Source organism: Typopeltis vanoorti, chromosome 23, assembly GCF_054136105.1.
Source record: "Typopeltis vanoorti isolate ZY-2024b chromosome 23, IOZ_Tvanoo_1.0, whole genome shotgun sequence".
NCBI lineage: Eukaryota > Metazoa > Arthropoda > Arachnida > Uropygi > Thelyphonidae > Typopeltis > Typopeltis vanoorti.
Window position 1 is genome coordinate 94,851,321 of NC_143571.1, and position 26,190 is coordinate 94,877,510.

Sequence of the window (26,190 nt, forward strand, 5' to 3'; positions counted from 1 at the left end):
ACGAGGATATTCATCTCCTACCTGAAGACGCATGAGAATCGAACTGAAGACTCATTGGTTGAAGAGCAGAGACGCTATCCAGCAAACATGCCTGCATTGCATATCATCTGGGCGTACTGGCAGTTTTAATAAAAACAATCCCGAATAAAAAACGAACAACTCTGCATCGAAAGTAATGAAACGGCATTTTGAGTTTACAACATTGGTGAGAAGAGGACAAGAGCTATTTTGGAATAATACTTTCACCTGAATTCGACTGCATGTTTTTTTTTACTACTGACCACTTTGCTAACACGTGAGTTCAACCTATCAGTCTTGAAACCAAACCACGAATAAATTTTTAACTCGTTTCACCTTGTGTGTGTGTGTGTGTGTGTGTGTGTGTGTGTGTGTGTGTGTGTGTGTGTGTGTGTGTGTGTGTGTGTGTGTGTGTGTGTGTGTGTGTGTGTGGACTGACTGGTTTACTCGGGTGGTTCACAACTAGTTTTGTCTTCTAACAGACTTCTTCAGGTGCATAAAAAAGAGAAAACCAAGCAAAAAACACGAAGTAATGAACTCTAAACAAAGCGGTAGCATACACAGTTGAGTATTAAAGCGTTAGCGTTTGTATATTTAAAATTGTTCTCTGGATAACCTCATGGTTGGACGTGCGCATGCATTCAGAACCTCGTGAACGTCAAAGGTTATAACTAAGGTTGTTATTAAGATGTATAGGAATAAGAATGATTTCTTTAGATTCCACTATCCTTCTTTCTAGTTCGTCGTAGCAACGAAAAATACCATTAGATCTGTCCCATAGAACTGGATGAATGAGGTCTTCTTCATTAGTGTTAGCAAAAAAACAGAATATGGTTTGACAGTGCACTAGCCCGTGTTCTGCCGTATGTAACGTCCCTCTAATGTTCTTCAGTAAGTAACTCAATGTCGGGCCTTCTCTGTCTAGCCAAAATATGGTTTGTTACAGTTACACCAGATTTGACGCCGGGATATTTAAGGTTGTCATGTCTTGGTTTGGGTCGGCTCAGTAAGGTACGGAGTTTAGGAAAGGGAGCAAATAATATCTTGATGTTTTATTTCTTAAGAACGTTGGCCAATTTGGGTGAAACAGAGCTGATATAGGGTAGAGAAATATGACCTTTTACATTATTGGTATATTCACTATGGCAAGGGAGGGGATTTAAAAGTAATTTATTAATTTATTTCTTGGAATAACCATTCTGTTGGAAATTACTACGAAGAAATTTAAGCTCTTTGTTAATCTCCTCTTCCTCACAAAAGAAGGGAGCGAGCACGATTTCCTGCCTTCTAGATGATTCAAAGTTTTTGAGGTGGATAATGGTGGGAGGACTGAGCGTGGAGATATCTGTTCGTGTGAGTAGGTTTCCTGTAAATCGAGACGTTTAATTTTCAGAGGAGCGAGTGAGTTTAACATCTAAAAAGGAAAGAGAACCATTAACTTCTTCCACAGTGAACTTTTTGTTTGGGTGCTGGCTATTCAGGTGGTCAAGGAAGTTCTGAAGAGATTTACAGCCGAGGCTCCAGATTAGAAAAGGGTTATCAATCTTTTCCATATTCTTGGTTTTAAAGGAAAAGAGGATATGGCCTTTTCTTCAAAATGTTCCAGATATATGTTAGCTAGAATAGGCGATAATGGGTTACCCATGGCTAGACCAGAATTTTGTTTGTAGGTAGTATCTTTAAACTTGAAATAGCCAAAATTAATAAAGTGAGTTAATAAGGACATGACCTTTTCTGATAATTTTTCTTTCAGTAGTAAGAGATCTTCTTCTGTAGATACATAAGTAAAGAGGGAGACTATATCAGAGCAGGCCATTATTTCTTCTTCTTCTTTAATAGAAATGTCTTTTATACTTGAGACAAAATCAACCGAATTTTTAATAAACGATGAAGACGTGCCGGATAAACATTTAAATAATTTTGCTAAGTATTTTGAAAAGTTATAAGTGGGTGAGTCGATACCTTCTGCAATTGGCCGTAGTGGAGTGTTCTTTTTATGTATTTTTGATAATCCGTATAATCTAGGAATTAACGGATGAAAGGATCGAAAAGATAGACGAATGGTCTTTGGAAACTATGTCGTTGTTCTCACAAAGTTGTTAGTAAGATTATGGAGTTCACGGGTAGGATCCCTTTCCAGGACTATCTCTGTAAGTGTCTCTGTTCATAGTAAGTCCAAGATTTTCTTGTCGTATCTTCAATATTTAGCACTACCGTAGCGTTAACTTTAATATATATATACATATTATATATGTATATTAAAGTATATAATATATATATATATATATATATATATATATATATATATATATATATATATATATATATATATATATATATATATACAGGGTGATCAAAATTAAAGTATCCCTGTTTAAGGCCTTGTGATCCAAATCCCTCGAACCTGTCTAGGAATTCATTGTGCATCATGCGAAAGAGATATCTGAAATAAAGATGCTGATTTTTTCACCAAAAAACGAATGGAATAAAAATACAACTGAAACTGGGTTTATAGATGGCAATAATTATTTAATAAACTTACCAGTTTCGCCACTTAAGCTGGTGGCTTCGTCTGGATTAGCAGCAGGTCTGTTCAGTAGGTGCTCGATACTTTGCAGAAAAAGTGAAGTCCGATGTGTTTAAAGATCTAATGCGTGACTTCCAAATGTCACATACATTTATTCCTTGGTTTCTGTTGGGAGTGCTTTGTGAGTGAATCACCATTGTAGCCTCTTTGATGTTGCGGGCGCTGAAGTTGTCTTCGATGTACGACATGGCGCTCTTGTCCAATTCAGTGGTGAACAATGACTGACTATGTGTCAGCTTCCACGCTCCACGTGTTTCAGTTTTACTTGTATTTTTGTGTAACGCTTCTTACGCACTCGGTGTTTTTAATTATGCAATGATTCATTTTAACGCTTGTTGTATATTTATTGGTGTATGTATCTTAACCGGCCTAAGTGGCGAAACTAGTAGGCGAAAATAATTATTACGACCTGTAAACTCAGTTATATTTTTAAAACAAAAAGTTACAAACTTCACCATCAGGGACTCTGTACGATGTACCGAATGTAGTTGTAGTAAATTTTCTTTGTGTAGGAAGGAGAAAAGCGACACAACCATAAGTAACATGTTTTTATTCATTTCCGTTATGCATTCACGGGGTGAAATTTCCAGCGGCATATTACATTAGCTGGGTTATGCTATCGTACAAGAAACTGGTGAGGCTAGGGATCGGGGCGTAATGATGGATAGGAGGAATCTGAAGTTCAGTGGTCACACAGCAAAAGTTGCAAAGATAACTAAGTCGGATTCAAAAGCCGTGGAAAGGGTGCAAATGAGAGTTACAAAGATTATATCTGGATTATTGGATTCAGATTATGAGGTCAGATTGCGAGTTGGATTACAGACTCTTGTTAACAGATAAAAGAGGAATGATATAACAGGTCTAAACTTCTGAATGGCTGTTATAGGATATCATCTGATGAAATTTTTCGTTATATGGAAAGTGGGGAAAGAACACTGGAGCATCCATGGAAGTTAAGTTTGTTCGCAGTAAAAAATGGTAAGAGATAGATTTTTCTCCCAGAGAGCAGTGAGTGAAATAGTTTGCCTTTACAAGTAGTGAATGCATCTAGTATGAATGAATTGAAGGGAAGGTGTGGCAGCTGGTTTGGGTGATTTATCTCCTCTCTAGATGACTATCTGGATGTTTCAGGTAATAATAACAACATTTTGGTGCTTACGTCAGTTTTACCTCTCGCTGTTTTCTCGGAGTGTTCAGGCATTTGATCCGCCATAAGTTTGTTTTCATCGTCCCTTCTTCTGAAAAGTTTGCCCTCTTTGACCCCAAAATACTTGTACTACTTTTTACCTCGTAACCTAGGCATCGTGTTCACAATCGGCAGAGAAATAAAGCAATGCTTATAATTATGAATTGTAAATCAAAAGTGACCAGGGACAAAGGTTGGAAGGACACAAGAATATCAAGTGTAAACCAATATGTAACCATTTTAAAGATAGCAAAGTATATCTTAACGGGCATTTGACTAGAAATGTAATGCATCTGCGTCTTATTTACATTTTTGGTAATAAACAGTAGATGCATTACATTTCTAGTCAAATAACCGTTAAGATATATTTTGCTAGTCATATATTGGTTTTGTTATTGTCACATATTGGTCTATATTCTTGTGTCCTTTCAACCTTTGTCCCTGGTCACTTTTGATTTACAATTCATAATTATAAGCATTGCTTTATTTCTCTGCCCACTGTGAACACGATGCCTAGGTTACGAGGTAAAAAGCAGCCAAAATACCAGTAGTTGAACTCCTAAGATCACTTTGTAAGGGTATATCATCCATACGGACTTATTACAGTAACAAGAGAGAGAGAGAGAGAGAGAGGCAAGGGCGACCTATATGGAAATAGCGATAGATGAAGTTGGAGGCGCATAGGATATTGCTTTTGACAGCATTGTTCATTTTAAGTTTCAGCTCTGGGTTGGTTCTAAGCGGGAGGGTAAGACAGGGAAATAGTTCCATTCCAAAAAAAGAGCGATTATCGACCGATTGACATTTTTTGAGTAACCGTGGTAGTCAAGATATTATTGGAGACTGATTAAGAGAAAAGGCAAGGAATGGATAGATAGGAATGATATACTATATAGTGGAGGCCACTTTGATTTGTGAAAGGTGAGCCATCACTCAGTAACGTACTCGCAATATATAATACAGTGGCAGTTGAGCTGAAGAAATGTAATGGGTATATAGTGGAACTGCTAGGTTTGTCAAAAGCTTCTTACAGAATGACGCATGAAATTTTGTTCAATTGTAGCAAGTAGGAGTGGGTATGAAGCTGTGATGTGGATAACAAGGTGGTTGATGGAGAGATATCAGACAGTAGTATATTCAGGAGTAGAGTGATCATAGAAGGCCTGTGACTACTGTCGTGCCGTGGGGATCTGTACTTTGGTCACTACTATTTAATTTGTACATTAATTGTATAGATAATGATCTGAGGGTGACTTAAATAAACTGGAAGTATGAGCAAAGGAGAACGAATACCAGTGAAATGTGGCAAAGTATAAGTTATGCGTTTGGGGATGAAGAGGAACCATACTGATGGAACTGTACTCCGGGAAATTGATGAAGCCAGAGATTCGGGGATATTGATGCATACGGAGTTGAAGTTTAGGTTAGGTATTGCACGAATATCGGATTGCGATTGGCATAATGTTTAGGGCCTCCCTTGATGAGTCTGTGGACTCCATGGAGTTTCTCTTATAATAATAATAATAATAATAATAATAATAATAATAATAATAATAATAATAATAACCTCCGTATCATCTTTAATATAGTTAACGTTAATTTTATGTGCAGTTTTCTTTACTGCTTCATGCACGTAAAGACACATAAAAAGTTATATTAAAGCCAATAGGAGGGAAATTGAAGCGATTGACTCAGGACTGAGGAGAGATAGAGACGGTTGGCATCTTTGTGACTTGCAGTCATCGAGAAACCAAGACTAGGAACATCGTGGAAAATTCATGCGGAGCTCTAAATTTGCGTTTTCTAGTTTAGCTTTTTTAGTTTTCACTTTGACATTATCCATATTTCCTAACTCTGGATTGCTTGAGTCGTCACTTCTGACGACTTGCCAGAAGTTGCCAGAGATCGTTGGTTAGCACTGGAATGGCGTCTGTTGTAGCAGAGAGTTTTTTTTGTTTTTGCTGCAAAAGGGATTTGAGCTAAGTTATCATGTTAAAGGCATTAAATTTCACTTTAGGGATCTGCCTAATATTTCATACAAGGCCCAATGTATGGGGCTTCGTAGTCCATCGAGAAAGAGCGATTAATAATTTTCCACAGCGGCTTTCAGTTTCGATAACTGTTTAATGGCCACATCGCTTTTCGTTGATTTCCTTTATGTTATAGAGTACTTGCAAACTCATTGCATGGAAACAACTAGGCACCGCTGGAAGATTAATGAAAACAACAACAACAAAAAATGGAAAGAAACTTAATTGGTATCCCTTGTGTCAAAACAGAACGACTTATGATAAGTCCATGGACTCCATGGAATTCAGATCATAATAATAATAACACGGAAACCACACGCACGAGTCCACACATAGAAAATAATGGTCGTCATTAAAAACTGTCTCCAGAAACGGTGAGGTGCTCCTCGCACAGTCAAGCAATACGTAGAGTGTAGTGTAGTTGACTTTGCTGGAATGGAAACTTTCCAAGAAGCTTTGTTTGTGAAGAGAAATTAGGAAAGAAAGTAAATGCAGAGGAGCCAGCTATTCAACAACATTTGTCACACAACGTGTGAGCCGAATGCTCACACAAATACTTCTTGAAGTATTCAAGGATGCGATCAAACAACCCAATAGGTAAGTCCTAACACGTTTTCTCGGCTGTGTTTCTGAATTCCGTTTCATACATAATGAAGGACGTTCTCTAAACGAATTTCACATTCCAAGTTGCTATTTCATGTAGAGTGGATCCTCTGTGCTCATATGCATTCCAAAATTCAGTTGCAGATTTTCTGCTACGAAGTAACTTTGATTTGAAGTGTTCTGACGAGAACGAGCAGAAGCATTTTGGAAGAAACTTCTCGAAACTATTCGGTGTGCAGCGGAGAGGAATAGACTCCTCTGACCACTGTGCACCCGACACATTCCAGTTTCAGCTGGAATGCAATTTTTTCCATTCACGGAATTAATTAAAATTTTGGATTTAATTACGAAGCAGAGCAGAAATCTCTAAGCGAAGCAGTTCTGTTCTCCGAATAAATCAGCCCCGAAAAGAGTTAAGCCGTCTCGGTTGGATAATAGAAGAGGAAACGGTGACTTTAATGTTATCTGAACACGCAAAAATTATGTTGTTCGTGCAGAAATGGAAGAGTAAAGAGAATTAATTAATTTAATTGTGTGGCTGCTGAGCACTCACCACACCATGCTGGGAATCGTCACTTGTTAATAGAGGGAGTGTTTATCTTCTACGCAAGTTTAATGAAAGACAGCGCGAAGGAAATTTTAATTTAAATTCTTATCACCCTTAAAAACCGAAATTGATCTTCATAACAAACATCAACAAAGTTGCGCAAAAATAGTTTGTAGGAAGCAAAAATTCCCGAAGATACCCTAAACGCACGTACGCCCACACAAACACACACACCCAAAGAGAGAGAGAGAGGGAGAGAGAGAGAGAGAGAGAGAGAGAGAGAGAAGAAAGAAAGAAACAGTTTGCAAAGCAAACGTCAATCAACTCCTAAAACCGACGTTCTGCATATCGACTTTCTCAAGGGTGAGATAAGATAATAGCCAGTAAGTGCTGGTTAGCTAATTTATGCCCATATCATATGTCAGTGATTTTGGATGATCTCCTCTCTCTCTCTCTCTGTAATCTACTTCACAAAAATGCAACAATATTAAGAGTCAAAATGATACTGGAATGTCTCCCAGAAATGTATGAGACATTGAAATAAATTCGACAAAGTGTCCCTTGAAGATAAACAAGCCACAGAAATGTGGGTTGTTTATCATTCATTGATTTCAAATATATATAAAATATCTCCAACTAGGCGGTTAGGCTTCTGTTAATATCCAACTAGAAACATTTCGAACGAACTTCTCTGCTTTATTCGAAATATCTCCGCTGCTCTAAAACTGAACTCCCCTAGCACAACAATCTCAGTTGTTCAAAATGAATGTCAACACGAGCTCTTTCCTTTGTCAGTCGATGCTCCACACTCAATATTAATATGATTTTTTGTACGATTCATATTCTAGAACAACATTTTGAAAATCATATGTTTAACCTAAGAGCAACAGCTCGTCCAGAGTTATGATATACATAAAGTTACAAAAAGTTATGTAAGGCATCATTATTATATACACATATGCACATCCATATAATATACATATTATATATTATTATAATATAATAACATAATAAAATCACAGGAAACGTGCTAATATGTACAGAGAAAGTTGCATAACATTAATTAGGAACAAAATAAATCAAAGTAGTTAAATAGCATTTAAATTTTATTACATTTTACACTTGAAACTGAATCTTTTTAATACCAATATGCAAAACCAATAATTTATGCAATTATGTTGAACAGAGCTTCCGCATTTCTGTGTGAAAATAAATATTATTTCATTCGAGTTTTGTATTTGTTTGGGTTAGTTTCATTTCTTATTGTTAAAGGTAGTGTGTTTAATACTTTTGGCGCTAAATAAGTATAATGTTTGTGTATTGCTTCTTTATTTGCTTTTGGAACTAAATATTTTAGGCCCTTATGTCTACTAAGGAAAGTATCTTGTTTGATATTTACGTATTCGTTGTCGTTTTTTTGAACAGCAGTACCTTGTATGAGTATAAATATCTAATGTGTACTATATCTTAGTATGGTGTATTTATTACAGATTGCGGCATCCTTGTATTTGTTTCTAGTCAAGATTTTAATTACTTTATTCTAATTCGAAAATAAAGGTTTCAGCGTAGTGCGATAGTTTCCTCCCCAACTTAATATACCATATTGTAGTGTGATTTTAATCCAGAAAGAATGTAATATTTTTAGCATATCTTAAATTTAATAATGTATTTAGGTAGTAAAGTCTGTTTAACATAATCCTTACTTTATTTACGACATCGGTAATGCGGTTTCCTGCTTAAATTACTATCAATTTTTAATCCCAAGTAAATTGTTACACTGACTTTTTCTATTTCTCGCAGTTGCAATTTGAATTTGTCCTGCAATTCCAACCATGCAAAATTAATTGTGCACTGAAGTTCATTTTGCCAGTTGTATTTTGCAAGTTAAAAAGTTTTTGACTTTTTGTCTCTCACACACACACACACACACACACACACACACACACACACACACACACACACACATTAAGATATATGATATATATATATATATATATAATTTTATACAATCTTAATTTTTTTTGTGCGTGTTTAACAAAACTTCAGAAATCAACAGCAATATACATATTTGGAATATAATATAAAATGCAACAATAAATATGTCAGGAACCTTTAAGTGGTGAATTAGCCGGTCTCATACGCAAGCAGGCAGTTTTATCACCCATAAAGTCTGGTTTTTCGTTCCCCATAACAGGCAAATCGGCCCTTGAACGCAGGCAGCTGCAGCCAGGACATACCGGGAGGCATAGAACTAACCACCTTATCCTCGAGATACGTTTATTTAGAATAGAAAATCCTCGACGCCGCAAGGTAAAAGAGGAGGAAAGGAATAACAATAACAAGAAGATAAATCATATATATTTACAAAGTATACATAAATTATTGTAAATTATATATATGGAGTATTTATAATTTTTTTAATTGTGTTTGAGCTTTCTCTGTATTCACTCCTGTATTTCACTTCTTGCACTGATTTCTTCATTATTAACTTGAACAGCAATTGGCCCTTCGTAGCGGACGACCAAACTGGCTGAGAAATTTAGAACCTGATTTGTTTTAAAATTATCGTGCATTTTTGCTATTTTGCCGAATATAGTTTACTTAAAAGCGCTTTTTTAAAGACTGGGTTGTTATATTCGAAAAATTATGTTTGCTGTTCTTTTATAGTCTTGAAAGTGCATTTAATAACGCGATATTCAGAATTTTTGCTTCTCCTGCAAGGTTTGGACACTTTTTGGCAATATGTCCGATGTGTACTCATTTGAGACGTTTAGCTTTAAGGCAATTGCTGCCTAAATGATCGTGTGAGGCACAAATCAGACGCTGTCCTTGAACAATCAACCAAAATTCAATTGTACAGATATTAACAATATCTAGTAAGTGCGTCCTCATGCGATTGTCAAGGTGACCTTAGAAATCATTTGGGATCTTCCCTTGTGCTAATGTTTTTATGTTACCGATTTTACTCTATTTTGAAGATGTCTCGATTAGCATTTTCATCGCATTTCTCTATGTACTGCATTAGACATCTGTCGATTTTAATGTTGTCAATTGGCTTCCCATCATTACACTATTACGGGTATTATTGTGCTACCTTGGGATGTAAGACACTGTAATATTTGTTCTCTGGTTTCCATCTTTATCTAGAACTAAATATTCCCACACTCCAATCCATACAATCTCTCGTTTAAAATCTTACTTGTCTCGTCTCTTCACATAGTGGAATGTTAGTTACAAATGTTCGCGTCTTTAGGGCCCGAACACTGAGGTCATAATCTCACAACTACATTTCCATATTAAATAAATAAACCAATCCCACAATATTAGAAAGAGTGCACTATCAGCAATCTTATAACCTCAGATGAAATGGCTATCAGATAAATTCCGTAGTCTTACGAATACCAGCTTGAATAATCGCATTTGTGGGACGACGACCGCCACTAACACCAGAAAAATAAAGTCTAAAATATGAAAGAACAAAAATAAGAATATAGAAAAAATCAAACTGATCTCGTGAAGTCCCGTAGGAGACTTCTGGAGATCAGTTTGGGAGCGAGATCAATGGGAATACTGAAGGCTAAATCCATTCAGAAGTCATGTTTTTTGTAAACAATAGTAAAATGGTGTGTTATTCAAGTATAATGGACAATTATAGTGTTTCAGCAAGTTTTCTTCACAAGAAATTATACTCTGGAAGAAATGTTCTTGTTTTAGTCTTTTATCCAAGGGCCAGCAAAGAAACATCTGAAAGGTGCGTGATCTGTATTATGGGAATTGAGGGAATTTGATGCACAATTTTTTTCTGAAGTTTGGATACTGGATTAAAGCAAAAATATGATTTCTTATCAATACAATTTCATGTATTCACTTCAGGAATGTGAAGTAAGTTAATGGTTTTATTTTCCTTCCCTTGCTCTTGAGTAATCCTTTCGACTTTCTTAACTAGGTAAACCACCCCCGAACGTTACTTGGTGGAGGGAATCGGTGCTACTCGATGACACCTACCAGACAGCATCTAGAGGAGTAATCACTAACGAACTGGAAATCGCAGCTTTGCAGCGGCACGACCTGATGGCTGTATTCACTTGCCAGGCCTCTAACAACAACATCTCCGTCCCGATGTCCTCCGCCGTAACTGTGGACATGAATTGTGAGTTCGCCTTCTGCCTGATCGAACTTTTTGTTTTTAAAGAAACTTACATTCTGATCGACTTTTAACGCCAATTAATTTCCTTTTAATGCTCCATTAAAGAAAAATTCTGCTAGTTATTCAATCATTTCCATCGTTACGTGGCTTTATTTTCACATCGTATTTTATTTGTAACCATTCATCATTCCCTCTTGTGATTAGTTAGCAACGCTTCTCAAGAGATTCCAATTTAACGAACGACCAATAATTTTCACACTTAGTCTTAATTGTTCAGGGAATTAGGGAGAAGATATTCCAGAATTTGAGTCCCTGATTAGGTCCAAGGTCTAGAAATTAACTACAGATAATGTACAAGAGGTGGGATATTTTTCGAGATTTAACGGAAAGAACAGTAGACGATGTGTGGGGAAGAACAGGGAAGCAGAAAAGGAGAAGAAACTCGCTGGTGGAATGAAAGAGTTAAACAAGCAGTCAAGTTGAAAAATAAAGTTTTTCGGAGTTTTGACGAACAGATCAAATGGTCATAGAATTGTTTATAATCCGAAAAATGCATGCACAAAAATAAATAACTAAATATAAAATAAAAATAAATGAAATAATTAAAGAAGAAAAGATAAAACGCTGGGTTGAATTTACTTAAGGTTAAAGAAGACATTGACAGGAATCATAAAATACTCTTATATGGACTAATAAAAAATAGAAACAGAAAAAACGAAGACCTAGATTTTTTAATAAATGGGGATGAAAAAAATTTGATTACTGAAAGAGATATTAAGATGATTTGGCAACATTATTTTGGAGAGCTGTTAAATAAAGATGAAAGACAACAAATGTGAACGAATATAGTGATGAGAGAGAGAGAGATAATAAGAAATTCGTCTAGCAGAGGTTGCAGAAGAATTAGGAATGATTCGGAAATAAAATGTCCCGTGGAATAGATAGTTTGTCTGTCGAACGGATTATCCTCTAGTAATAGTTATGCAAGATTCAAATGGTTATGCGACATTTTTAGACTGATCAAGAGAAAGCAGGCGATCAGTCTGCACTAGATATGAATATCTGTCAGCACTAGAACTGTCCGCAGAGTTTTGCATGTTTTAAGTTGCCATGGCAGAGCTGCAGGGAACCAGCCACACAGAACTCCCCCTCAACACCAAACGACGTTTGGACTCTATATTTTACAACAACAATCCTGTACCGTAGACGATTGCAAAATGGTTTTATGGAAAGATAAATCAAACTTCCTAATGTTTTTATCTGACAGTAGTATTTGAATCTGGTTATTATCCCTGGAAGTTTTCCAACCGGACTGCATCATTCCAACTTTCAAGTTTGATGGATGCTTGTTAATGATATGGGAATGTTTCAGTTGGATGTGGTCTGGTCCATTGGTGAACGTTCCCAAAACCATTATGTCTGATGGCTGCCTGGACATCCTGGACAACTTCATGCTTCTTATGCAGTGGAAGTGCTTTGGCAGTGCCGTTGCATGTTTCAGCAGCCCCATACTCCATGTCATACTGTACTGCGTGTCCGATACAACACTGAAGCGTCTGACTGACCAGCTCAGAGATCACACCTCAACATCATTGAAGATCTTTGGGACGAATTAAAACGCCGAATTGGATTCACACTCCAGCTGTCATCAGCACTGGGAATAGCACGTGAGGAATGGAAGAATATTCTTGTTGCAATGTATCACAAATTGGTTGAATGCATACCAGGATGGATGGCTGCTGTCATTCAGGACAAAAGCAGTCCCACTCAGTACTAGATATATAATTAAGAGACATTTTACCATAACTAGGTGTCCAAATAATTTTGTCAATGTAATGCATTACGAAACATTGTTCAACATTAATGGGTAAGTGTTCGTTTTGGAGCATAATTTAAGATTACAGTTGTGAAAATAGCATTATGAACAGAAGGTAATTCTGTTTTTTTCTACCTAAGTTATTTACGTTTACTCTGTATATGGTTGTTAACATTTCTGAAGTGACCATGGTAGTCAAGATATCATTGGAACCTGATTAAGAGAAAAGGTGTAAAATGGATAGATAGGAATGATATATTATAAAGTGGAGGTCACATTAGTAGAATGGGTGGCAATTGAACAAGATCAAGATCAAGATAAGATAAGGAATCGTGACGTCTGCAGTTGATAAGAAGATGACGTCATTGTGTGTGACGTCATGTGGTTGGAATGTTTGGAATTTCCCTGGGGGAATATGTGTCGGTGAGGTGAGTTCTTGTGTTTTGGTTCGTGTATGTAATTATGGGTGATGGTAGAGATAAGAATTCGTGTTGTGATTGGTGGTGCACTTTGAACAAGATCAAGATCAAGATAAGATAAGGAATCGTGACGTGGGTGTGTGCTGTTATGAGATGTAGATAAGTGACGTCATTTGTTAGTTGTAAATAAGTGACATCATTTGTTAGTTGTAAATAAGTGACGTTATTGTTTTGAATGGAAAAGGGAGATATATTAGTGGATAAGGAATCGTGTCGTGATTGGTGGGACACTTCTGATAAGATCAAGATCAAGATAAGATAAGGAATCGTGATGTCATTGGTTGATAAGAAGATGAAGTGAAGTCATTATGGGCGTGATATCATGAGATTGGAATGTTAGGAATTTCCCTGGGGGGCATATGTGTCAGCGAGGTGAGATCTTGTGTTTTGGTTCGCGTATGGAATTATGAGTGATGTTAGAGATAAGGATTTGTGTTGTGATTAGTGGTGCACTTCTGACAAGATCAAAATCAAGATATGATAAGGAATCGTAACGTGGGTGTGTGTTATTATGAGATGAAGATAAGTGATGTCATTTGTTAGTTGTAAATAAGTGACGTCATTTGTTAGTTGTAAATAAGTGACGTTATTTTTTTGAATTGAATGGAAGATAAGGAATTAGAGATAAGGAATCGTGTCGTGATTGGAGGGACACTTCTAACAAGATCAAGATCATGATAAGATAAGGAATCGTGATGTGAATGTTTAAAATTAATTATATGTTTATGAAACTCAAACATGCAGTTTTTTTTATCTTCTATAGATGGCTGTACTAATTTTGCATTACATTTTGGGGTATTTCTTTCCTGTTAAAGGGTGGAAATTCTTAGAGAAATTCGTGATGGTGGCAGTGTTGCGAGCATTACTGAATAATTTAATTAAATACTGGTGTCCCTTAAACACACTTTTCCCCCCATCTGTATATAGCTCATCTGTACATGGCTCATCTGTATTTTCTTCTATATTCATATTCTAATTCAAGTTCATATTTTATTCATAATTCATCCGAATATTTTCATTTGTTTAAATTAAGATCTTAAAGATCAATAAATTAATAAATAAACAAATCTTTTGTGAATTCACAGTGATTTCAAAATTGATATTACTTAAACATACATCCACTTTTTTATCTTCTATAGATGGCTGTACTAATTTTACAATACATTTGTGGTATTTCTTTCCTGTTAAAGGGTGGGAATTCTTAGAGAAAGTCCTTATGGCGGCAGTGTTTCGAACTTTGCTGAATAATTAATTATATACTGTTGTCACTTAAACACACACATTTTTTTCCCATTGCTCATCCATGTTTTCTTCTATATTCATATCTAATTCAACTTCATATTTTATTCATAATTCATCCGAAAATTTTGATTTGTCTAAATTAAGCCCTTAAAGTTCAATAAATAATTAAATTAATAAATCTTGTGTGAATTCACAATGATTTCAAATGTGATCTTACTTAAACAAACATAACATATAAACGACACTGCTTGTTCTTTTAAGTTTACACGGCGACAGTATTTCGAGCTTTTCTGAATAATTTAATTATATGCTGGTGTCTCAATGGCATTTTAAAGTAAATATATTAAAATAAACAGACAGTTAAATGGATTACAAAACCTTTTGTATGTATTCTAGAAATTCTAATGATAATTCAAAATTACTTACAGATTTCCAGAATGGCTCTTCTAAATACAAATATTCAAAAAAATATTCCAAAATAGTTGAATTTTATATCCACAGCACAACACAAACAAAAACCACAAAGAAAGAATTTCTGTAAATACTGTAACCTTAAATAGTTCAGTACTTCTTCCTTTAGATTTCTCTGTTATCATCATGAGCAATATCCACTCTCCGAGCAGTTACTACAAATCGCGGTTTTCTTCAAACGGTTCTTTTATGAAGATGACACGAGTCATATCCGTAAATTGTGGTATTATTCAAAAGGTATCATTTTCCCAAGTTTGGATGTTTCTCAAATACTTACATAGGACCAAGGGATTAGTATTCACATGATTGTGATGACACATATCCTAAAATTATTCATTGTTCGTTATATGGGAAATTATTTCTGTAGAATATTAATGTTTACATTTATTTTTAACACCCATATTGACTATTAATTTTACCTGCGATTCCTTGTTCTCTTAACCTATTTCTGTAAATGAAATATATTTATTTTATTTATTTTTTTCTTTAGCATTAGTAATTTTAAGTAGCGGATATGCAAAAAACAAGGTTTTGAACTCACCTCAGTGTTTTCTTTTAGAAATTTCTTTTGCCAGCACAACAAATAAATAGTTATTTCTTATTATTTCCAATGAATATTAGCTCTGTAATATATACTTTGTTAATTTCTGTTAACTTTTATATCACTGTAATATTATTAACAAATTGTATTTACTGAATCTAACATACCAAAATTAAATAAAGTGAAAAAGACAGGTATCTACATATATAATAAATAAAATGTCACTTTTCAGGTGAAATATTCTCCACTAAAATTCTGCCTATTAATTTAATACCCGATTATTCCTTTTGCTTCCACCTTCCAAGTTGACAACTTCCAAGTTGTGTGGATTTAAAAAAATGTCTGGTTAGTTTGAGGCATGAAATTTTACAAGTTGAAAAAAAAATGTTATCGTCTTGCTTAAATTGTATAACACCTCAATGACACCAAATTTGTTCATTTAAATTACACATTTTATTTGAATGAAATATTATTTTTGAATTGTATTTACTGAATCTAACATACAGAAATAAATAAAGTGAAATATACAATCTATTTTTTGTTCCTTTTGTTTGCTTGTGGAATTGCCATCATGTGGTTTTTGACAATGTGACTCTCATCTGAAAGTTAATTTTTTTTTGGTGTTCGTTGAGAATTTATTACTGTAGTAAAATTAAGGGTTGCATATTTATTTTTTTGAAACCGATACATATACTTCTGAGAATTATGAAAAGCACAAAATATTTCGTTATGTTTCCAAAAACATTTAAAACTACATGTTATGTTTTCACATTTTGGGCATCCATTTTCATTTAAATCAAGAACAGGCCTCCCTATTAACATGGTTAATATTTTGATTTTTCTCTTCCTTTGGGGAGTAATATTTGATATTTGCATGTTGATTCTATCATCCAACTTCTTGTTTGTCCAGAGATAAAGAACCCATTTCCTACTTCAGCTGATGGTTATATTTTATTCACCGAGAATTCTGTTTTTTAACTCTTTCAGGTAATTTTGTCCAACTACAAGGGGACTTTGTCAATGCATATCTTACAATAATTCCATCAGAAATACAAATTTCTTTGGAAATAAATTTGAAGTCTTATTCAAAAGAAATTGTCAATCAATTATCTCAATAATAACTGAAATTTCATATTTTTTTAACCCACTGTCGATTTTCATAATCGTTTTCCTTCATTCTTCTTAGATTACTTCACATGGCACCAGAAATAAATAGTTATTTATTATTATTATTATTATTATTATTATTATTATTATTATTATTATTAGCTCTGATCGTATATTTTATGTTAACTTTCTGTTACAAAATTCTAAACAATTAGAACTTTTCACAAAGAAACTTTCAAAGAATTTTGTGGCTCACCCATTATTTTTACATTACCAAACAAAAAACACCACAACACAAAACATCAGCTGCAGTAGATGAACGATTACCTAAAGTCCAAAGTCACTTGACTCTATGGTATTTTCTTATAGTACTGTTTACCCTTACCATATGCCCTACCCTGACCGTTCCTTCAAAAATGAACCTTTTGTGCAGATGACTCAAAGACATGTTTTCATATGCTGCTGGATACACGTTTGATATGTTTTTATCCAACTTTGTGTGGGAGAAGGTAAACTTTGTATATGTGTTATCTGGAGAGTACAAACATTTTTTCTATACCAAACTTTTATAGTTAAAGCCATGTTTTGGGGTTAATTATCTACTATATCTTTGTAAAACAACCAAATTCTAACAGTTCGGATTTTCGATTATGTGAACGAATTGTTTTCAGATAACTCAAACAATGTCAATAGGTAGCACATTAGAAAATGTCTAAAATAATCAATACATAGATATCATTTTTCAACACTTTTTTATTTATTTTGCCATTCCTGGCATTATTTTCACAGTAGTGATTTTTTAGAAAATAATTAAACAGAATTGCATTAAGGTATAAAGTTGCGGATTTAAATATCAAGTTCTAATCAGAATAACTCAGTAAAAATTCACTGTGGAAAAACACAACAACAAAAGCACACATCTTTGTTCATTTAATTTGACAGAGAGAAAACCTCTGTCACCCGCTTGACTGCCCTTTCACTTCCACCACCTAATGCTATTTTTCCCTCGAAAGTTATCAGTATCAGTTGGAGGTGAGATCGCTAAAAGATATCTGCAAAAGGTGAGCTCGCTCATCTCCAATAGGCTAAGCAGACATCTTCTGGAGGAGAGAGGGGGGGGGGAATAGCGGTGATGGGTTAAGTGGGGGAGCATTGCAGGGAAGACCTCTGTCATCCTCTTGATGAACTTTTTACTTCCACCACCTAATGCTATTTATTTTCCCATCCCATCAATTTCGGACATATGAGTGAGAGAGTTAGTCACATTGTCTTACATCAAAAACACTTTTCGAAGATAAAATACTTAACAAGTACAAATATATAGAATAACCCTTCGAGCCACTGAGATAAGATTTGCCCTATGATGTCTCAAAGTAAGATAATCTCACATCAACAGCATATCCAACAGCATGTAGAAACATGTCCGTGAATCATCTGCATGAAAGTTTCATTTTGGAAGGAACGGTCATGGTTAAGGGTCAGGTAAACATTATTATAAGGAAAAAACTGAGTTAAGCGTCTTTGCAGTTATGGCAATTCATTCATCCTGTGCAACTATCGTATTGTGTTGTGGTGATTGGTATCCAGGAAAGTAAAATACAATAATGGGTGAGCCACAAAAGTAATTGAAATTTTCTTTCTTCAGGAAAATAGCATGTGGCAAAACTCTTCACTTAGCTCTAAAAGGATGGAAACCAATTATTATTTTAGAAGGCACGTACATTGCGATGTATTTATCCAGGACCACTTGGGAAAAGTTATGCAGGAAGTGGTCTGATATCCTCGGCTAATTGCAAAAAAGAGTTGACTATGAAATGGACCTCGGTGAGTGTTATATTCTGAAATGCCAAGATGGGAAACTAATACTTGATGATACAGGAGCTAATGGAAGTAAAGTTTTTTCTGTTAGTTGTGAAGAAGCTGAGAGATTTTCACCAAAAATGTATGACATTGATAATACAGTGCAACACAATTTTTGCTGACTTTTATATGAGACTTGTTTTTTTACTAATTTGCTTTGTACCGATCTTCCATACGTTTTAAGTCTTGATGAAATCTTTCACATTGTTCATCCCTTACATCACTTCAATTCTCGGGAAACCTATCAAGATGACTGTATAGGAAATGAAGCTTTATGCTAGGCGCTGGAGCTTTTCAAGCATTGTTTCCAATAGATCTTTGTAATTGCATGCTTTTTTGTTTTCAAGAAAATTATTCGCAACCATCGTAAATGAAGTCCAGGCCTCTTTCTCAATTTCATTCATAGAGTTCATGAAATTTGGGTCTCTCATTAAAGTTCTAATTTGCGGTCCATCAAATACCCCTGCTTTAATTTTTTCATAACTAAGTCATGGAAATTTTTCACATATGTATTGGAAACAGTCACTTCGTAAATCTAATGCTTCATAAGACCTAGTTTGATGTGTAGAGGTGGAAAAATGATTTTTTCTCTGTCGATTAAAGGTTGATTTATAACATTCTGTTCTCCAACATTTAAGGATATTCTAAGAGGCCAATGTTTCTGACTCCAGTGTTGGTTTCTAGCTCGACTATCCCAGAAGCATAGAAAACATGGAAACTTTGTATATCCTCTTTGAAAGCCAAGTAAAAAGTTCACCATTTTAATATCCACACAGATGATCCAGTTATGGTCTGTATATTTTAATAACTTTAGAACCTTTTTGATGTCCTCATATGCTTCCTTTAAGTGGACTGAATAGCCAATAGGAATTAAGCCATATACATTCCCATTGTGTAGTAAGACACACTTGAGACTTCTGCTTGATCTGTCGATAAATAAACGCCACTCATTTGGATGATATTGTACAACATTCATTTCAGTAGTAAACCTGACACATTGTCACAGTAAACAAACCCAGACTCGTGTTTAAAATATTGTACAAGATTACTTTCCCTGCTACGATAAAAAGTTATCTTCGTATCTTGCTCTAGTAAGTTTTTTTCATTTAATCTTGAAGCTAACAATTCCAATGATTCCTTGATAGGCCCAAATCTCTTACTAAGTCATTCAATTCCGCTTGAGTAAAACGTTGCAGTCCAGAACTAGAAATTAAATTTTCATTGTCTAAATCAACATCCGGGTCTTGCTCCTCAAGAACATCTGGCATGTCCCGATCATGCTCATTCTCAAATAAAGGAAGTCCTTTATAAATTGGCACAGCTATTTCATTGGAATGAGCAACTGGCCGAATTGCTGAGTGATTTGGTTACACAATGTTTTTCTTATTCTTCTTATTATAAGTCTGAACTAAACAAAAATAGCAATCAGCTACATGATTTTTCAGTTCACACCAAATCATTGGAATGCCAAAAGCTTCTGGCGTTTTCCCTTGCTCCACTGTCGTGAATTTTTTACACATGACTTACACACTTTATTTGGAGTTCATGAATTGTCCTGATCTGAAGTTTTACATCAAAGTATGCAAAGTACACTTTGTTAAAGAAATCAGTGATATTTGTCCTTTGACTGGGAACAGTAAAGCTGCCACAAATGTAGCAGAAGGAATCTACACTATTAACACATTTTCGGGTAGTAGACATGATTCACTGCTGACTAACATGCAATTAACAAAACAAAAAAAAAAAACAGAGACTTTATTGAAACGTTAGAAGCGCTCATCATACTTTCACGATCGATTAACGATTGACTGATTTCGATCATTCTTTGTCTGCTATGACTCATATAGCATTCATTAGTTTTAGGCAGTTGTCATCGCCTACGTTTCATCACCTAAATGTATTAGGTCGGTTATTGGCTCTATCGCATTCAAAGCACCAGTACATGCTGTTGCAGTTTCTTACGCATTTATTCGTTTACTAACAAGCGAGAGTGGTGAGTGCTCCGATTCTGATCTGCACACCGCTTTGAATAATAGGCTATATCTTAGGGAATTTTTCGAATTTCTTGATAACAAGTTAGGAACAGATTTTTAAAAGTACATACTTTCAGAAACTAATACTCAAAAATCGATTTTTTTGATCCTCTAAATAGTACTGCCTCCTTAAAACTATCAAAAATTTAAAAATTAGCAAACGAAAATGTCATAGAGTAAAAACCTGATGTGATAGAGAAAAATAGGTTTGATATTTGAAATCAATGCACCCAAATTAGTAAAAAACAAGTGTCAGATCATAATCATCAGGAAAAAAAATTTCTTCTTGGCCAGTGTAATCATTTACTATTTTTGGAAACTGAATTACCATCTATTTGTATCATGTGGAAAATTATCGCTAATCATTTAAATTCATCAATGCTAAAATTACACTTTCAAAATTTTGCCAATTCGATAAAGATTCTTTATTTTGGGATATTTATGAACACTTTACAAAAACTGTTTGTGTATATTTGCTGACAAAAGAATACACAGAATGTGTAAGGGGACATGGTGTTATATCCAGACTGACACAATATCAAATGTATGGAAGTGTGATTACCATGGTATCTCATTTAAAAATTATTTTGCATGACCAGCTATTTTGATGTAATGTAACCAAGAAACAGTGTGTAACAAAAATTTTATTCATTGACCTCTTTGGAAAATGTTAAGAGTCTAAACTAAATATTGTGAAATAATTTTAGGTAATTACATGTTTCGAATTTTTCTCAGTGAATATACTTGTAAATAGTATTTCAGCAAAATAAAATATGCATTTGTAAACTTAAATGAACAAAGATGTGTGCTTTTGTGGTTGTAAAAATTTCCACAATGAATTTTTACTCAGTTATTCTGATTAGAAATTGATATTTAAATCCACAACTTTATATCTTAATGCAATTTTGTTTAATTATTTTAAAAAAAATCACTACTGTGAAATTAATGCCAGGAACAGGGAAATAAATAAAAAATAGTGTTGAAATAATATCCATGTATTCATTATTTTAGATATTGTCTAATGTGCTATCTATTGACATTGTTAGAGTTATCTGAAAACAATTCGTTCACATAATCGAAAATCCGAACTGTAAGAATTTGGTTGTTTTACAGAGAGAGAGAAACAGAGATAGAGAGAGAGAGAGAGAGAGAGAGAGAGAGAGAGAGAGAGAGAGAGAGAGAGAGAGAGAGAGAGAGAGGGCAGCTAATTAACCCCAAAGGTGACTTTATCTCTTAAAGTTTGGTATAGAAAAATGTTTTTACTCTCCAGATAACACATATACAAATATTAACCAGGTTAATAGGGAGGCCTATTCTTGATTTAAATGAAATTGGATGCCCAAAATGTGAAAACATAACGTGTAGTTTTAAATGTTTTTGGAAACATAACGAAATATTCTGTGCTTTTAATAATTCTCAGAAGTATATGTATCGGTTTCAAAAAAATAAATATGCAACCCTTAATTTTACTACAGTAATAAATTCTCAACGAACACTAAAAGAAAAATTAACTTTCAGATGAGAGTCACATTGTCAAAAACCACATGATGACAATTCCACAAGCAAACAAAAGGAACAAAAAAATAGATTGTATATTTCACTTTATTTATTTCTGTATGTTAGATTCAGTAAACACAATTCGAAAATAATATTTCATTCAAATAAAATGTGTAATTTAAATGAAAAAATTGGGTGTCGTTGATGTGTTATACAATTTAAGTAAGACGATATCATTTTTTTCCTCCTTCTAAAATTTCATGCCACAAACTGACCAGAGACTTTTTTTTTATTTTTTTTAAAATCCACTCAATGAAAGTGTGTCAACTCTTGGAAGCAAAAGGAATAATCGGGTATTAAATTAATAGGCAGAATTTTAGTGGAGACTATTTCACCTGAAAAGTGACATTTTATTTATTATATATGTAGATACCTGTCTTTTCCACTTTATTTAATTTCGGTATGTTAGATTCAGTAAATACAATTTGTTAATAATATTACAGTGATATAAAAGGTAACAGAAATTAACAAAGTATATATTACAGAGCTAATATTCATTGGAAATAATAAGAAATAACTATTTATTTGTTGTGCTGGCAAAAGAAATTTCTAAAAGAAAACACTAAGGTGAGTTCAAAACCTTGTTTTTTGCATATCCGCTACTTAAAATTACTAATGCTAAAGAAAAAAATAAATAAAATAAATATATTTCATTTACAGAAATAGGTTAAGAGAACAAGGAATCGCAGGTAAAATTAATAGTCAATATGGGTGTTAAAAATAAATGTAAACATTAATATTCTACAGAAATAATTTCCCATATAACGAACAATGAATAATTTTAGGATATGTGTCATCACAATCATGTGAATGCTGATCAATTAGTCATATGTGAATATTTGAGAAACATCCAAGCTTGGAAAAATGATACCTTTTGAATGATACTGCAATTTACAGACATGATTCATGTCATCTTCATGAAAAACCCCTTTGAATAAAACCGCGATTTGTAGTAACCGCTCGCTGGGGGAATATTACTCATGACGATATCACAGCATGATGCTGTGCACTAAAATCTAAAGGAAGAAGTACTGAACTATTTCAAGTTACAGTATTTACAGAAATTTCATTCTTTGTGGTTTTTGTGTTTGTATTGTGGTGTGGATATAAAACTCAACTATTTTGGAATATTTTTTGGAATATTCGTATTTAGAAGAGCCGTACTGGAAAGCTGTAAGTAATTTTGAATTATCATTAGAATTTCTAGAATACATACAAAAGGTTTTGTAATCCATTTAACTGTCCGTTTATTTTAATTTATTTATTTTAAAATGCCGTAGAGGCACCTGCATATAATTAAATTATTCAGAAAATCTTGAAAGTGTGTCACCATGTAAACTTGAAAGAACAAGCAATGTCGTTTATGTATTATGTATGTGTAAGTAAGATCACCTTTGAAATCATCGTGAATTCACACAAGATTTATAAATTTACTTATTTATTGAACTTTAAGGTCTTAATTTAGACAAATGAAAATATTCGGATGAATTATGAATAAAATATGAGGTTGAATATGAATATAGAAGAAAATACGGATGAGCTATGGGGAAAAAAGTGTGTTTAAGGGACACCAATATATAATTAAAGTATTCAGAAAAGCTCGAAACACTGCCGCCATCACGAATTTCTCTAATAATTCCAACCCTTTTACAGGAAAGAAATACCCCAAAATGTAATGGAAAATTAGTACAGCCATCTATAGAAGAGAAAAAATAACTGCATGTTTGAGAGACATTAACATTTAATTAAATTCAAACATTCACGTCACAATTCCTTATCTTATCATCTTGATCTTGTCAGAAGTGTCCCACCAATCACAACACGATTCCTGATACACTAATATATGTCCTTTTTTCCATTTAAAACAACAATTTCACTTATTTCACAAACATTCACATCACGATTCCTTATCTTATCATGATCTTGATCTTGTTAGAAGTGCACCACCAATCACAACTCGAATCCTTATCTCTACCATCACTCATAATTCCATACACGAACCAAAACACAAGAACTCACCTCACTGACACATATGACCACATGGAAATTCGTAACATTCCAATCTCATGACGTCACACCCACAATGACGTCATCTTCTTATCAAACAATGACATCTCGATTTTTATCTTATCTTGATCTTGATCTTGTCAGAATTGCACCACCAATCACAACACGAATCCTTATACACTAATATATATCCCTTTCATTCAAAACAACAACGTCACTTATTTACAACTAACAAATGATGTCACTTATCTACATCTCATAATAACACACACCCTTGTCACGATTCCTTATCTTATCGTGATCTTGTTCAAAGTGTCCCACCAATCACAACACGAATCCTTATCTCTACCATCACTCATAATTCCATAAGCGAACCAAAACACAAGAACTCACCTCACTGATACTAATGCCCCAAGGGAAATTCCAAACATTCCAATCACATGACATCGCACACAATGACGTCATCTTCTTATTAATCAATTACGTCACGATTCCTTATCTTATCTTGATCTTGATCTTGTTCAATGTGCCACCCCTTCTACTCATGTTGATTTGTGAAAGGTGAGCCTTGACTCATTAACTTACATAATATAATACAGTGGCAGTTGAGCTGGATAAATGTAATGAGTATATGGTGAAACTGCCGGATTTGGCAAAAGCTACTCGCAGAATGACGCATGAAATTTTGTTCAATAGTAGCAAGTAAGAGTGGATATGAAGCTGTGGCGGCATATGTCGGGCTGTTTATTGTATAACATAAGCTGATTCGTTCTCATCATCTATGAAGGAGCTGCAGAAGAATGATGCCAGTGGAAGAGCTGTGACTTTAGGTGCTGTATCAGCAGCACCTTAAGTATGTTAGTCAGTAATCTAGTGTGCAAGTTAGTTTTAAGAAGGGAACAAATAAATTATGTGCTTGGTCGATGAACATATAGAGAAGGAAATATATATATAAGAAAAAGCAAAATAATGACCTAGGTACTGGTCTGGGTGTCGTGCTTAGAAGAGCAGCCTCCATACTGTGACCTATTGAGACTCACCCTCTGATGAGTCTCAATAGGGCACAACGTTTCAACACCTGAAACGTTGCCTGATATGCCATTAAGGGGAGAGACAAGTTTCAGGGTAATCGGAAGTTTCAGGATTGTAATCAGAAGTCCCGATTGTTATTTGATAGAGGTTACTGCTGTTGCTCCTGATCCAAATCTTAAGTGACATTTACTGATGGTTGTTTTGCTTTTACTATGCGCTTTCCTTCAGTGCAGTCACAGTTCTAGTCAAAGTTACTAGCAGTATGATATTTCTCCCCTTCAGCTCACATATGTATATAATAATAATAATATTTTTTTAAAACATTTTATTATGTCTCAGTATAAATTACATACAATAATAATATTTACAATATTTACAATAAGGATTATACAGAATTTTTGAATTTAGAATAAACATAAAAATAATAATAATAATAATAATAATAATAATAATTTATTTATTTTATTTATTTATTTATTATTATTTTTTTATGTCTCAGATGAATTTCATACATAGTTGCTGTAGTAATTATATATATATAATATTCATAACGCATTCCAATTGTGTATAACAGATACTTGCAAGATAGTAATTTTCTTCCTCGAAGCTTAGCTGAGCTGATCTGAGGAAGATAATAGGTGACAGAGGGTGGTGGTTTCATGGTTGTGTTCCTATACTGGTCACAAGCCAGGTGTTGATTTTACTGTTTGTTGGTACGTGCTTGGAAGACTTCGATTGCTATTACAGTTTAACTTTCTTTTTCGTTTTTTTTCTTTTTTTTGTGCAAATAGGGTTGGATTTAGACGTGGTGTGTTTGTTTCTTTGTGTTCTTGTAGTGATAGTTTTTTAGAGGGGGGGGTTGTCATAGGTTTGTGTGTGTGTGTGCATGTGTGGTGGTGGAGAGAGAAACAGGAATTGCTATAATTT

At 34.2% G+C, this 26,190-nt stretch overlaps 1 protein-coding gene across 1 annotated transcript in view; it reads left to right on the forward strand.

The window, feature by feature from the left end:
• Positions 1-26,190, forward strand: part of side-VIII (sidestep VIII) — a 361,297-nt gene that overhangs the window by 229,586 nt on the left and 105,521 nt on the right. Inside the window, exon 5 of the mRNA XM_090412947.1 lies at positions 10,918-11,121. Within this exon, the coding sequence (XP_090269073.1) occupies positions 10,918-11,121 (204 nt within the window). The remainder of the gene's footprint in view (positions 1-10,917; positions 11,122-26,190) is intronic.